General features: G+C 36.4%; 1 protein-coding gene across 10 annotated transcripts in view; it reads left to right on the forward strand.

Moving 5' to 3' along the window:
- PARD3 (par-3 family cell polarity regulator) overlaps positions 1-16427 on the forward strand; it is a 453311-nt gene that overhangs the window by 422280 nt on the left and 14604 nt on the right. For all 10 annotated transcript variants that reach the window (XM_061996551.1, XM_061996556.1, XM_061996554.1 and 7 more), the window contains one exon: positions 15786-15906. In XM_061996551.1, the coding sequence (XP_061852535.1) occupies positions 15786-15906 (121 nt within the window). The remainder of the gene's footprint in view (positions 1-15785; positions 15907-16427) is intronic.

A 16427-nucleotide genomic window follows, 5' to 3' on the forward strand; every position in this document is an offset into this window, starting at 1 on the left:
AGGTCCTTGATTTGGATAGCTCTGTGATTTCATGAATCCTTTCTTTCTCAAAGATGGGGAGAGAAGTGTTCAGCTGTGTAATGCAGAACAGTAGCCAGCATTTACCTCAGTTCAAACCAAGTGTGAAACACACTCACACTGTAGTTGTCCTAGACATTTTTTGAGAATCCTAGCCTAAAAAGATCATGATTTTCTTTACAACAATAATCTCCGAGTTATTTAATCCTCTAACTAAAAATTTAAGAAATTACCTTTCCCAGGTGTTACAGATAGTGAAATTCCAAGTAACACGTCAGTTAACTGATAGGTTTAAAAGCAAACATAGTAAAAATGCATTAAAATGCAGGAAGAGTTTCAGATATTGTATGACATAGATGTGTTTGGTCATGAATAAGCGTGACAAAATTGGTGATGGAACAGCTTTGAGCTATTAAATAAAAAGTCCCCCAGGGGTTTCCAAAGTAGCAACAAATAACACATTTGTACCTCCACATATCGTGAGATTCTGAGTTTCTTTCAGAACTGTCTTTGGAAGACTGCATTTATTCTAATTACTCCATCAACTGGAAAATTATCATCTCAATTACCCATGTATCCTTGTTTCAAGATCTAATATTTCCCAAGCTTCCAAGACTTGAAAAGGTATCGTATATCATTAGTCTGGAACACCACTACTCCATAATGCTCAATTTCCATTGCTAAGTCTTGCTGATCAATATCCTCAAAACCACAGTCCTTAGCTTAAGTTAAATATAATTGTCTTGTAGGAAAAATAGGAAGGAAGGAAGGAAGGAAGGAAGGAAGGAAGGAAGGAAGGTTGGTTCTAGAAAGAAAGATACCTATCCCAATCACTGTGTATTCAGTTTTACTTTGGGATTTATTTTTTTTAAAGCAATCTGATGACAATAGTATTGCCTCCATTATCATTTGTGTGGAAGAAAATTAAGCCTGCATAGAGAAACTAGGCTGTATCTATTCCTGCAGAAACAGAAGCCAAATTTAACACAAGGTGTCTGTGAGTAAAATGACATGGCTTGAAAAGGTTCCTCCACGGTGGAGGAAAATTTCACATGAATATAAGCATACATTTATGTTAATTAAGAACACATCTAGGGTTGGAGAGGCTTGAGAAATGGGTATTACTGCACAGAATATATATGATCACTCTTAAATATGTTGTGCCTGTAACTGCATATTACTATATGCTCCACACTATACTTAGCAAGTCTGTCTGTCAGAAAGCTCTAATTGCTTTATGTGTGAGAACATTAAGCTGCAATAAATTTATATACACAGCTGTTCCATTACTGCAGAACAAGTTTTATCTACTAATAAATCGATGTTTCTTTTTAGTGTCAACTCAACCTGAAATTTACACCCAAGAATGTGAACCTTAACATCACATAATTAGCTCAGTGACACCAGTGGTAATAGAGGGTACACACTGTACATCTCTTAAATGTATTGATGGAGAAAAGTTTTGACTTCTGTTAATTGTTTCTTGAAAGCTTAATTGTGATTAAGAGCAGCTTTAATTGGAAAAGGAAAAAGAATCATGACCTTTAAACGTATACTGCAAATAGCATGTCTGCATTTACAGAGTTGCACCATAACAAAAAAACCTAAAAGCCTTCTTTAAAATAGGGTGGGGGACTGAAAAAGGCATTGTGGTTCTGTATGGAGTCACATTTAGGTTAATGGAACAGAAGCTTAGACTGCCCTGGACTTTTGATTAATATTTAATTAATCTTTTGTAGAAGACTCTGATTTGAATTAAACTGGGTACTAATAAAGGAACCAATTCACCAAAGAGTTCACATAAATTTGACCTGCCATTATCAGACTTTAAATTAAAATGGCTGAAGTTTTGTTTTTCTGCTCATTTTATGCCTGCTGTACATCAAGTGCAAGTAATTTACTAGGAGTGATGGAGCTGGGAAAAATGTGGCCTGAATAGAGGCCATAGTTGTAGTATAAGACAGAACATTTGGTATATTTTAAATAAGTACCGTGAGCTAATGAGTTCTTTATAATAATATTTATATGATATGATATGATATGATATTGTACTATACTATACTATACTATACTATACTATACTATACTATACTTATTATATATCCCTAATGAGTTCTTTATAATAATGCTCTTTCAATGCAGGCTTTTACAGCCCTTGCAAAAGCAACAATTACCTGTACACAGCAAGGAAAAGTATAGTTGCTTAAATGTAATCAGATAGCCAAACTTGTGCCTCTGTGTTTGGTTGTCTTGGGTTCAGCCAACACGAGAATGAAAGGAGCCTTATGTGAATCATGAGACTATTACTATTTTATTTTTGCCCTTGGCTTAAAATAATACTGTTTGGTAAAAAAAAAAAAATCCCCAGAATGATTTTGGGGATCTGTTCACTGGGTACTCAAAGAGACAGTAAAAATTATGCAAATAAAGGCTGTCCTCAACTGCTCTGGCTTCCTTTTTCCATTGTGAGTAGGGGTGTCTGGAGTGAGCATTGCGTACTGCGAAGACAGGGAGGGGCTGAAGGGACTCTTGCAGGATTCTGCTTTTAGCATCTACTTGACCTCAACAGAGGAAAAACGAGTTTGTAGTTACTTCACTGACAATTTTTTTCTGCCAGCACTTTTCACAGTCACAACAGACACCATCACCATCTTGTGTGATAGTCAGCTCCTAACCTAGCAAGCATCTTTGATGTGGCCCTCTCCATAAGTTTCAATGATATCTAAGTCCCACAGAATTTCTCCAAGTATCATTTGTAAGGTGATTTTCCTCACTCAGATACCCTGACTTTAGAAGTCTAGTCATCTGGTTTTAGGTGTCTCCAGTGCAGTCCCATATAGCTCAGCTCTCTTTGCACTCAGTGTAGATGCAGGCACTGAGCTGACCACTTGCTACATGCCTTTGCTGTGGGGGAAAAGGACCATTTCACAAATGTGTGTGTGTGTGTGCTCTGCTATGCAAGAGCAAATTGTTCTTAAATGGTAAAATCTTTGGTTGAAGACTGGTTGTATCTGCTGCAGATAGGGTCCTGCTATTTGATAAGAAATCTGACAAAAATAATAAAAAGTTAATAGCAAAAGGGCAGAAAAATCAGGTTTTTGTGGGTCCTGTTTCCTAAGGATATTTATCATTCTCTTCTTACACAGCCTCTAATTCCTTGTTTTGGTTTTCCTGAAAAGTAAATTATTGTACAGCTCAGATAGGAAAATTCACAGAGACTGAACTTTATCTGAGTTAGCAGCATGGCAGTATAAACTGCTGTCTGGAAGCCATGTCCTGCCTTAGTTAATTTTGAAACTTCCCATGGAGTTTTTGTTACCTTTTGTAGTGGAGAAGTCATTTTAGGAGGCTAGTGCTCACATAAGTGATGTGCAGTGTCTTCTGCCTCTTTATAGGATCGTCTCTGTCAAACATGATAAAAGGTACAATGTGGCCGGTTCAAAAATAACCATTAAATTGTTAATTTAAAAAAAAAAAAAAACAATAAATACCACACTGTGAATTTATTTCAGAGATTAATCATAAATACCAGTGCAGTTTTGTGCTGATGTTTCATTAGTCTGTCACTTAACAGCTTCACTTAACAGCTCATTGCATTAATAAGGCTCATTGTATTGGAATTTTATTATTTTATACTATTTGCAATTCTTATTTTTTAAGATAGGTGAAAAAGATACACTGAGCTTTTAAACCCAAGAGGTAAAAAAAAAATTAATACTTCTAAAAATAAATTTATTTGTTAAAAATAGCATAGGCTTCTATATAGGCCTTTCAGACAGCCTACTTGGTTTTTTGGCTAGTGAAGAATGATCAATGCCAGTAGAAACTAGTCTATAATTTGCATTAAAAGGAACTAGCTCTGCAGTATTGCTTATGTTAGTGCTTGTAATATTTCATCTTGTCTTTTGGAAGCATGAAAGAGCATTTTGTAGGTATATATCAAATTCTTCAGGTCAGGTAGGTTCCTAGTTATGCAAGCTCACAGTTCTGTATCTTCATTTTCTTCTGCTGGCAGGAGTTCTTCTTTGCTGGAGGTATCGAAAGGAAGTCTTAAAGAAGATGTGGAATGTCAGGCTACAGCTTAGCCTTCTGTCATTTGTTTGATAATTATACATTTTCTGGTATTGTAACAATTAATTCCTTTTACTGGAGAGTAGTTATGTATGAACTATAGATGGACTCATTAGCCGTTTCCTGGAATATAAATTGCTGCCATCAGTTGTTTGAAACATTCTATTTTCATCTCAATGTGAGTCTCACATCCCAACAATGCCTTCAGAGACTTAATCCTGAAATCAGTGAGGAAGGGAGGGAAAATGTCTTAAGTTATGGCAATTTTTTGTTTTGAGGGGTTGTTTTTCATAGATATTTGTTTACTGTCTAGATCAAATGCTTAGTGTGTCCTTTGACAAGTGCAGTCCATTAAATGCTTTATTCATGAACTGGGATCAAGGGATTGTCTCAGTTCTTGCCTGCTCTCTGAAATAAGATAATACAAGCAATTTCTATTAAGTATTATGCTTTAGGAGAGTCAGGGAAAAAGAAGGAATTCTTTAATCTCTTTGATCAGATTTGAATGGCAGAGAAATCTTATGCATTAATGTTTAAAATTAGAGATTTTATCAGCAATCATTTTAGCAAGTAGAACTTGGACTGCTGTGCTGAATAAATATACTACTTAGTACGTGTAGGGTGTTGATTTCCCTGGAGTTGCTCTTCAATTCATTGTAGAGAAAGAGTGAAGATCTAATGAAAAACAAAAAGAAGAAACCGAGTGATATTGCTGTAAGTGGACATGTTCAAATTGGTATGACATGCATCTTTCTGGTAGCCCAGTGATAACTTACCAGATCATTTCTATAGCAAGTTGTTTCAGAATCAATCCCTGAATTTCAGAACAAGAAGAATCTTAGAGCTCAAAATTATTCATTATTTCTTCCCCTAAAACCTTTTCAAAACTTCTGGTCAGATCTTCAAATGCCCATAAACTTGTAAAGCGTGGTTGGATTTAATGGGTCTAGACAGGTTTGTGCTAGTTAAGACGCAAGCCCTGCATTACATTTTGGAGCTCTGTATGGGAACTGGCATTGCTGTACTTTAATTAGAATCACATATGTAGCAATTTCCATTTCAGTGAAGCTTATGAATTAGAAATCTCACTTTTTTAATAGTGTTCGGGAAATAATTTCTGGTTTCTATACAGGGACCCGTGAATTGAGCGCACGTCAGACGCTCCAAGGGTAGCAGAAGGTTCTGGTTTGCAGCAATGTTTTTGCTGCTGGGCCTCCTGCCTGAAGTGTCTGAAATAGAATTACAGTATAATTTATTAAATTTATTATCATGCTCTAGAAGAAAAACGCATGTTCATGTTTTTATGATCTGATTGAGGATCTGTACCATGTGAGTAATGTGTAATATTTTGGGATATCTGGCCAGTGCAAGTTTAAACGTCAGTGATACGTGCTACACAGCCATGCTTAATATCTTCAGAACTTTTCTTTGTGCTTGCCACTTGGACTAAAATCTTCTTAATTAAAGATGTCAGAATAAAGTAGTATCTTAGAAATCCAACTGAAACTACATAATGATGACAAAATAAAGTGATATCAGTTTGGATATATTTTAACATAATGTCAAAACACATTGTCATCAAAATCCCCAGAGACATCATTATGGTGTCAAAATGAAACATTATCAACCTAAGAGTACAAGAATAACAACATGAAATAATACCATTGTAACTTCATAATGTAATGCCAATATCATGTAAAATAAATTTGATGTACTAAGTGCAATTACTTATACATCTTTTGGTTTTTTTCTGTTTACTAAAAAACATATGGCAATTATGTTACTCAAGAAAACCTTACAGCGTTTGCATAGCATTTGCTGAAGTAATGTGAAAGTTGAGATACAAATTAGCTGTACTGAGGAGGTCTTAACCACAGAAGCTGTTACGTTGCAATCCTTGGCTTATCTCAGGCATGGCTATAAACGACTATATGTTTCAGAAACTAAAAATCTAAAGGTTTTCTCTTATAAAGAAGAATTACAAACAGTAGTACAATGTAGTCTGTAAAGAACCATTAAAATTACAGTAAACATGAGAACTGGTCATTTTCTAGACTTTATACAGGGTCTCAAGAAACACTCCTTAAAGAAGGCTGTTGTCCATTTGTAGGAATTGGAACACAAACACAAAGAGGCTGACAAACAGTTATTTTCTAATTCAATTTTCTGTCTAGGGATTAAATCGTTGGGTTATACTGCCATGGCAGTTGACCATCACCTTCCACCAGTCATTCCTTGCACTAGATTTTCTTAGGATAGTTCATTTTTCACCTACCTTAAGCCCAAGTTAGCCATCTAGAGGGATATTCATTGGCTCCGATTTAGTTGTCTGAAGCTACCCATCTAAGCCTGAGTTTATCCCTCTACTCTTCTTTGTCAATGAAGAAAAGTAATGAGCTCTCGAGGGTAAGAAATTGCATCCTAAGGCAGATGCTGTGAATTACCCTCTGGAGTAACTTATGTCTCTACATTTCCCTTAGAAAGGGTCCAGATGGGTAGTTTTAACTATATGCCTGCCTTTTAGATGATTAAAATTGGTTGAGAAAAAATAATGGCTTGCCTTCCCTGGTAAATAAGTTAGCTTTCCTATATTCTTTATCAGAGTAATTGTCCTGGTAAACCACTGAAGTGGTGTTACAAGTAAATGTTGTATTTGTTCTGCAGCAAGAGAAATACACACTTCTGGGTACCCGGTATCTGTACTTAGGCTGAGATTAAGCAGCCTAACAACAATAAATATTAGAATTCAGGATTTCTCATCCAGTGTTTCAAAACATAGTAAGACCCTCAGCAATTACTGAGCATCCTGTGTAGTACATCTGCAAAAGAATTCCAGAGGAAAAGATCATTTCCAAGAGAAAAAAAAGAAGTGAAATAAATTGAAAACATCTTAAGTAGTAAAAGTTGAGTTCTAAATGACTCACTCAATAACCAAGTGAATTTTTGGATAAAAGGTAAGTGCCCTTCTTGTCCGTCCCTGCCTAGAATTGGTTCTTAACACGCTCCCCCTCCCCAAAAAGAAAACCAAAACCCAAACAATGACAACAACCAACCAACCAAAAAAACGCAACAACAAAACACAAAAAAAAACCCCACAAAAAAACCCTCAAACTATTCTTTTATGATAATGTCTAGTTTTAAAGTTAATCAAGACAATGTGGTTGTAAAGCATGATCAAAACATTCATTTATTATAATCTTCCTCTTTACAATAAAATGCTGAAAGGATTTATCCAGAAATCAGTTGTTTTGCAAATATCATATTGAGATTTTTTTTAATCTCCAAATGCAAATAATATTTAATTAAAAATATTAATTAGTTCTTGTGCTAATCGGTATAAATCTTAGTGATCAGCTTCATAAGAAGGGGACAACGACGTGAATTTAGGCACCAATTCAAGTAATCAGTCTTAGCTTTGATTTTCCTTTTTTTTTTTCTTGTTTGAATCTCATGGGAAACTGCATGCACAGGCACTAAATGTTGAAATGTTTAAGAACAAGCTCAGATTTATAGTTTTACTTAGAGTTTGCAGATTATTTAGTGCTAAAAATAAAATTATTCTACATTTCTCAGTGTTTTATATATAGTTTCTGGTCTATTCATCACACTCCTAGCAGAGAGTGTCCCTGAGTTTCAGATTTTGGAAACCATGTGAAGCTTTGACCTAGCATTAGTATCCTTAGGCTGGTCAGTTTTGTTTGTTTTTAATGGACAACTTCTCATTTTGCACTTGGAAATTAGCATATAGTTAGTGTAAGATGTAACATAAAAATCAATCAATGTATTATTTGGAGATTAATAATGCAATAGCCTCTCTGTCAAACAGCAGGCATAATTATACTGTAATCATGTTAGAGGCTGGTAAGGACTGTGGGAGCCATGTGAACTTTGAGTAATGTATTATTTTTTAAATGTTCAGGCATTTTAAAGAGATTTCTTTATACAGCACTGTTTGTCTAGTGATGTACTGCTTGATACTGGCTGGGGTTTTATTTGTACTTGAAAATAAGATGTCATTTTTTAGTGAGGGCAAATGTTCGCAAGAGTCAAAAATATTCTGTTGTGTTTTGCTGGTTGCAGCACCCTGATACCTATTTCCTGAGCATTTTCTGTGGTTAAAGGGAAATAAAACAACATAAAATGTTTTTAGAGTTTCCAGTATAACTTGTGTCAATGTATTACAGTAAGAACTAAATAAAAAGTTAAAGAAATTGGGGTTTTTTTACATTGAAACAGAGCTAAATTTCACCATTTACAAACACTGTGTAATGTTCAGTTATTTGAATAAAATATTGCTCACTTTTGAGTCCTTCAAATCAAATGGTACAATCAGGATGGATTTTTTTCCTTATTATTCTCTAGAATCCTCCCATGAAAAGACACAAGCTCATTCTCCACTCTAGTTTTGACTGGAGTTGGACTCTGAAGCAGATTTTATACTGTAAAATATGGCATCACCACACGGCAGTGGCTGAGTGATAAAAGGTGTGCTAGAGTGAGCTGGGTTATACCTACACAACAACATTCACACTACACAGATGTTCATTTTTGCAAATAGCTGTCATGCTTTAAGAAGGAACTACTCCCCAGCTGCTTGTTGCTGCCCCTCTGCTGGTGATTTCTGTCCCCACATCTCGTCCAGAGAGGAGATCAGAAGGAGCTCTCCCTAAATAGCTTCCAGCAAAGCAGCTGGATTAGCTTAAACACAGAGGAAAGCTGATGTGGCCTGAAGCCCACTAAGGATCTCTCAGATGATCTCTTCTGCTGGCACAAGAATGGGCAGTTACATCCAAGAGAGGATTTTGTCTTTGTGGTCTTTGTTAAATGCCTTTGTATTACTGTGCCAAGGATTCTTCCTCGTGTTGACATAAAATAGCCTGTGATGCCTAATGGTGGATGTTCATCAGACCCAACAGCACGGGAGCTATCGTTGTCACTTCCAGTTAGAATAGACAGATACTTAGAAAGTCAGAGCCTGCTTCTCCTTTGAAGTAATTTTGCATTTCGTATAGAATCAAATGTGCAAATTTGTCTTTTACTTCATCACTGGTATTTTTGGTTTATTTCATTTTTCCATGATTCATTAAATCTTTGTATGTGCATTTCTGCCGTTTCCTTAACACTAATAAATTCACAGCTAGATGTTATGTTTCTTTTAGGTTACATGTGGTGTTCTCTTTTTTCTTTTTATCTTGGAAAATGCGATATCCTCTGACTATGACCGTAACAAGTTGTGTGTGACTGAAAATTGGCTTGGCTTATAGCTGCAAAATCTAACAGCTCCAAAGTAAAGCTTAGGCTGCATGATAACCCAGTAGCTGAGTATCTGTTTTCAGATGTTTATTGCAAGCTCCTAAAATCTCTGCTTTTCTTTCTAGTAGAAGAATTCCCTGAAAAGTAAGACTGGATTTCTGTCTCCGGTGTGCAGGCTCTGACAGGCTAATAAGGAAGAGTGATGTTGGCAATAAAAAGGGTCTTGGGTGCATTCTTCAGATTTCGCTGGTTGTAAAATGATGGTCCTGCTACAGAAGGGCCACAGAGGGAGTCAAAGTGAAACCTAGTCTGGAGAGTTTGAAGAGACTGTTGTGGTGAAGTGACCTCCCTATCAGCTTCAGCTCACTGTGTTGTTTATGGCTGTCACATCAGAAACAAGTGCTGAATTAAGAGCATTTGAGACTACCTTTTTAACCCGGAGAAGAGAGATGTATGGTTTTGATTTTTTATGATTTACTCTTTTGAAACTGATGGGAAACGACCAACAAATCACAATGTCAAAATTTGGAAATTAATTTCTTTCACTGTAGAGAGTGAGTGAATTCAGGGACTTGCGTAACTTCTTTCTGGTACTGGAGCTGATGACTACTACAGTGAAGGTAAACGTGAAATGACAGAAAACTTCCTGATGACCTGATTTCACATGCATACATATTGACATAAATCCTAGGTTTTAAATCCTTGTTTTGATGGAATTAATACCCTGAAGTGTGTAGGTACATGTAGAGGTAAAGTTAGATCTTGCCTGTCACGTTAAGCCAATCCCTGAATTTAGCTGCCTTTTAAAACTGCAGACTTTAAAGGATATATAATGCTCTGTATTCATTTAGCAAATATGAAATGGCAAGAGAGAAGGATTTTTATAACCTTGTGAACAGTAGAAATAAGCCAAGATTGAAAGAGATCTGGGGGAAAAAAAATCAGATAGGATGTATACCCTTCAGCATGCAAGAAGCTGCCCTTGTTAGAAACTAACTTTGCATGCATAATTAATTTGAGCAGCACATTCCATTTCTTACAACTAGAAGAGAAATTGAATTCAGGTGTTTGGTGAACATATGGGGGATTTGCTGTGAATTTATGACCTGTGATTTGAGTGTAAAACCCCAAGATACTAGGGGATAAAACTTAATGAAGCTTATGCAGAGAAGTTATTTTTATTTGTAATTTCATAATTGATACATTTTCAGTTTTTTTACACCTCTCCCTACCTTTTAATGCCTTATTCCCAAAATTTCTTTGACATCTGTAGTCTCACAAATTTGATCTCTTGCTCAGCTGATTTTTTTCTCAGACTGACTATAGCAATTCTGTAACCATGCAACAGCTCTTTTACATGACTCTGGCCATGGCTGCTCCTGTTTGTATACCATGTCTGTATGTCTTAATAGCTGTGCGTTCGTGAAAAATCTATTCCCTGATGTCTCACTGAGGACTGTATGTAGAGCACACTGAAAGGACATGACTAGGCAAATGGTTACACTAATGTATGCTTGAGGACTGGTGTTTAGATGTCAAAAAATAAATCTGAGAACAATAGGAAAAGACCAACCTGCTCAGGCAAGCTGGTGGCATGAAGGAGATGGTGCAAACTCTGCCACTGATGAGCCCTCATCAAGCCCGTGGTGTGTGGGCACAATCATCTGTGTCACTGATAATTAACAAATCTGTTTAAAGTGAACAGACCAGCAGATGATGTATTGGAGTATGGTGCTAACTTTAAGCCTAATAGAGGGCATGTTTTCGTTTTATTTTCCGTCCATGGCTTTTTGCAACAACTTGACGGTTTCTGCTTACCCACTATCAAGGGCCATCCGAAACAGACAAATCCATCTGCTTGGAGTGAGCACCGTGGAGAGAGGATGCTCGAGTTTTGTTAAATGTAGCAGAAACCTTTGTACTAGATTATAAACACTCTGCTTTCTGTTGGGCTATTTTCATCCTGCTCAAGTCATGAAGGGAGAGGACAATTTTGTTGAAATGCAGCTAGTTCTGAACTTCCTCTCTACCTGTAGACAGATAGATTGAAATTCAGCTCTTGATTTTTAATATGATGCAAGTATTCTGTCCAAATGGAAAAGAATTTATTTTATACAAATAGGTGACAGTTGCTTGCCAACTTGAAATAAGTAAGAACCCATCTGTGTTTTATAACTGCTATCTAGAGATCTAAGCAGCTGGTCAAGCCAGTGAGACCCTGGCAGCTCCAATCTGTGTTAAAAGGTTTCAAGGTGTAAAGAACACTGTTTGTTTACTAACCTTTTGGTTATTCTAGTCACATGGCAACTGCCTGGTAATGTTGTTAAGACTTTTTTCCATGCTTTTTTCAGGGCAGTATTTTTTTTTCCAAAGCTTTAGTCATCTCTGTTCAGTAGCATGTTTGCATCTACTTTATCTCGCTGAAAATCTGTCTATTTTGAAAGGATTACAACTCCGTACATCAGTGCATGACATCAAACTGAGACATTGCTTAATGATCTGAGACTCTGATGGCCATTGCTGTAGCTGCTTGTTTCTGGAAATATGTGACAGCTCTGGCCTATCTAAGCCTTGCTTACAGTTGCATTTTTAGCCCATGCTGGCGGGTGTGTGTTTTAGAGTAGCGCTCACAAAATAGCTGATTGCGAAATGTACCATCTGCAGTTGGAAGGCAAGGGGGTGCCAAGTAGAGATGTGATACAAGGAGGCCCAGCCACTTTGCAACCCAAGTTAATTTTGGTCCTAAAAGTCTCCTTAATTTTTGTTTCTTTTGAGAACATTTAACAATTTCAGCAATATGAAAGAAGAACATCACTTGCATCTGATGCTAGGAGGTGCTAATTGCATTCCGTAAGTTCACTGCCACTCTGATATTAAGTAGGCATAGGGAAGAGCTATCTGGGAAAACTCTGGTTACTCAAAAGAGTTGTAATTCCAGTTTTGCTAAAAAGTTTAAAACTAGCATAGGTCAAATCTTCAATAAACTTTAGATGGATTTCAAGTTAAAATCCTTCCTTCCAGCTAGTAGTCTTGAATTCTTGAAGGTAAATGCACCTTCAGATTTTCAGTTCATTTTAATTAAAAAATCAAAGAAAATATAGTCAAGAGGCAATTTAAGCAGCAGGAACACTTGCAGCTCTGCTTCCTAGTGGTCTGCTGGTATGACTCTACCTCTCTTGGATGAGTTCAAGTCAAAATTAATTTTACTTTTGACTGACGAAGGACATTTCACACCGGATATAATTAGGTTAGATCTGTCCCAAAGGATAATGATGTGAGTTACATAAAGAGTTTTAAATAAAGCAAAACTTCTCAGAACCTGAAAAGACATAAAGTTAGGTTTGCACTTTTGACACAAACATTTAATTTGTGACAGCTTTTTATTGTGATTATGATTTTTGCATTCTTCTCCTTTTGGAAGTACTAATTGTTAGCTGGGGATTGAATAAGCTATATCAAGAGGTTATACCAAGTATTCCCTCAGCACATTAGGAGTGCAGTGGGATACATAAAATACATAGCAAAAAAGCACTGATAATAAAATCAACGGGATGAAGAGAAGCATGAAAAGTAACCAGAGACAGCATTGCAGGCCAGGATGGAGATGTGTAAGCCTTCACTGGTGGGAAAGTTAGAGCAGCTGAATAATTTAACCTAGAGAACTAGAACAAGGTAGAAAGGAAAATGGAAATGAAGGGAAGCCAACCTGAGGTATAGTCTAAGCCCACAAATAATCTTTCTTAAATGTTTCTTAGCCTTTCCCTAACTGCCTGCCATTTCCTCTTCTAAATAAAAATGTTTAAGTTTTTTTATTATTATAAAACTACTGATTTGACCTCACTTTCTGTGACTCATAGAGTTTTTGAGCACAAAGAAATGCGACTAGATACAGAAGTGGTTGTGTCTTTTAATTTAGCTCTTTCTTTTCTGTGAAATAGTCCTTTTTTATAATTCACTTCTTTTGCAATTTTCTAAATTTGGGTCACGTCCCTTCCTTTTCAGATAAAATAGAAATATTGTTAAAAGATTTATCTTCGCCACCATTATCAACCCTTTTAAATAACTTTGAATAACTTTTCTTAAAAATCAGCTTGACTTCTTTTTCCTTTCATTTCTTTTTTCTTTTTTTTTATCCTTAGAATGAGATCTTCTTAGCTCTGGAGACAAGTTAATCATAAATCCCAGGATCCTCCTTGTCCTTGTTGTTCCATTCCTGCTGTATAAAGGGTGCCAAATTCATGCATTTGCTGTTCAGGAGGAGACATACATTCTGACTTCATGGCATGAATACTATGCATTTGCTTGCAATTCCTCTGTTGATGTCATTGTTTTAATGAATAGCTACCACAAAATAAGTAGAAGTCCTCAGATCTGTAATAATCCTTCCAATAGCCCATTTTGGGGATGACAGAGTGTGTCTGTTCCTTCTAATGCACAGGGTTTAGTTCAGTACTTTTTGGGTTTATCTTCTGTTATTCTTTGCCTTTGGATAACTGCTCCAGTGTCTCTTTTGCATTGTGATCCCCTAGAGTCTGAAATAACTGTGATTAAGAAAGGCTAATTATTTACCAGACATCTTCAACACTTCAAAGTGTCTATGCGTGGTGCTTTTCTAGTAATTTTACACCAAGATTCACTTGCATTCTCTTTCAAACCTATACTCTTAAACCTGAAATAGTAATATTTCTTTTTCTATATTTAACTGCAATTTATCTTATAGAAAACACCGTCTATGTAAAAAGTATTGGATGAAGGTATTGGATGTAAAAAGTATTGTTAGATTAACAATACCATTTTTAAATATCAACAGACCATTTAAAGTATTTTGTATATCTTGTACTAGATTGTGATGATTGCATTTAAAATGTACAATTTATAGCAATGAATGAGAAAAAGAAAAAACAAGTGGTTGTATAGTAAAGCTAGGCAGAATTTGAGAATAAAGAATAAATTTGCATAAGATAAAACTGCAAATGGAGATAAGCTGTTTCACAAAATTAAGTTGAATTAAAGAAACAGAATTAGCAACACACCTACAATGAAATGGAAATTTTGAAGATGCCATAGTGTTTCATTTCAACCTGTTCTAAAAGAAAGAACCCTTTCTTCAACTGTACTTTTCAAAATGGCGGTTTTTGTGTAGAATTTGACCTGCTCTAAAAATAAAGCATTTCTTAAAACTCCCATTTAAAAAACAAATAAAGGAAAAAAAATAAAAGAAAGACAACTCTTTGGTTTCAAAGAAAAGAAAAAAATCCCAAACCTCTTAAAAATTAGCCTTTACTGGAACTATGTGATTTTTTTCTGTTTGGCCAACCCAGCTCAATTGAAAGATGCTGAAAAAAGTGGGAGATAAAGTCTCAAACAACTGTAGCATCCAATCCACTGCAACTGCCAGTCCCAAGAGCCATGGAAAGCAACTACAAATGGACTCCAGAATTGTTTGTTTTCATATGAGAGAAGACACGGTATATAAATTCACTGTGTTTCATTGTATCCTGTATCCAAGAATAGGAATTTCAGGAATTCTTTTCCATTGTGTCCCTGCAAATTTCTCTTTTGAAACAAAGTAGGACCTGACAATTCCTCATCAGCTCTTTTGAAATAAACAATGAAATGTGGGTCTTAAGGCCATAGTAAGAGATTAAAATGCTTCTGCCTAGTCTTGATAGAAATATTTGTTTGTCAATACCTGCAATAGATATTGAGGAAAAAATGGTTTTGGAGAATTCAAGGTTGCAGGAGTTCTGGTACGTGGAGGTACCCACGGGGCTGAACCCTCCCCAGCCCCTGGCGCCCGCGGAGCAGCAGCCAGCACCAGCCTGCTCCATCGATGATTTCCTGCCCTTTCCTAGGGCCTTGTCAAATGGATTGCCTTTTACTGGCCCCCAAGCCTTTTAATGCTTTCAGACTGATCAGTTTAAAAGGCTTATTAAAAACAGAACTAAGGGATGACAGGCTCTTATTGATTGGGGAAAATAATCAGATTTTAAATAGATAGGGCCTTCAGACATTGTAATGAATTTAAGGCGAATAAAGATCTGACAGTACTGTAGTTTATTGATTGGGAAAAAGTATCTTTCATGTTTATTCAGTAGCAGAGATCATTAGTACTTTTCTCTTAATTTCCTTTTATGTTAAGTGACACTAACACGTGCATTCCTCTTCATTTCTAGAAGTAACGTGGACTCAAATGATGCCAGTAACTTTTGACGATTTTTTAGGAATAGCCTCATTCATCCTATCCTTGCACCATCTGAAGTTTCTTTATAATCCAAACAGCGTTTATCATCTTAAAAAAAGTCAAGATCCGTGTACTAAATGCTTGGAAATTCTTTTTAAGTCTGTACTCCTGCACTGGAGTAGTAGTCCTGTGCTAAAAACTTACAGTCACAGATGGCAGTTCCCAAGTATATTGATCATTTCCATCCTTCCTCTTTTAGCAACAGATCAACCCCTAACAACCATGACCGGATACAGCGCCTGAGACAAGAGTTTCAACAAGCAAAGCAAGATGAGGATGTGGAAGACAGGAGACGTACTTACAGTTTTGAGCAGCCATGGGTAAGTGTCAAATCTGGAAAGGCTGGCTGACTCCTGCTGTCCCCAGGCCAGTCAGGAGCAGTCCGATAGACACAGGGTCCTCCGTCTCTGCACTTCTCCCCTTGCTGTTATCCCCATTTTTGGCTCATTGATGCTTAGTTCACTTTTCAAAGTCTTCAATCATCTGTCCTGTGCGTATGTAACATTATTTCCTCTGTGTTTAGACCCTTGACTCTGTGAGTTACTACTTGGAATTTTTTGCCTCAGAGGCAATATCAATGATTCTGAGTGTTTCTAAGAAAATTAGAATAAAACACGTAATAATGAGGAAGAATTTGGAGAGAGAATGTAACCTTACAAATGTTATTTTCTCTGGAGCAATATCACTGTGATTAGTTATTTTCCTTAAGAGGAAGAGCTATGAATTTTCACCGTGGAAAAGGAGAGATATGCATAATAGCACGCTTCACAATGGTACCCCTTTGCCACTTATATTAGCTGAGACAGTCCTGTCTCAAGATACACGTCCTAATTGATCATTT

The sequence above is a fragment of the Colius striatus genome, chromosome 5 (assembly GCF_028858725.1).
Source record: "Colius striatus isolate bColStr4 chromosome 5, bColStr4.1.hap1, whole genome shotgun sequence".
Taxonomy (NCBI): Eukaryota; Metazoa; Chordata; class Aves; order Coliiformes; family Coliidae; genus Colius; species Colius striatus.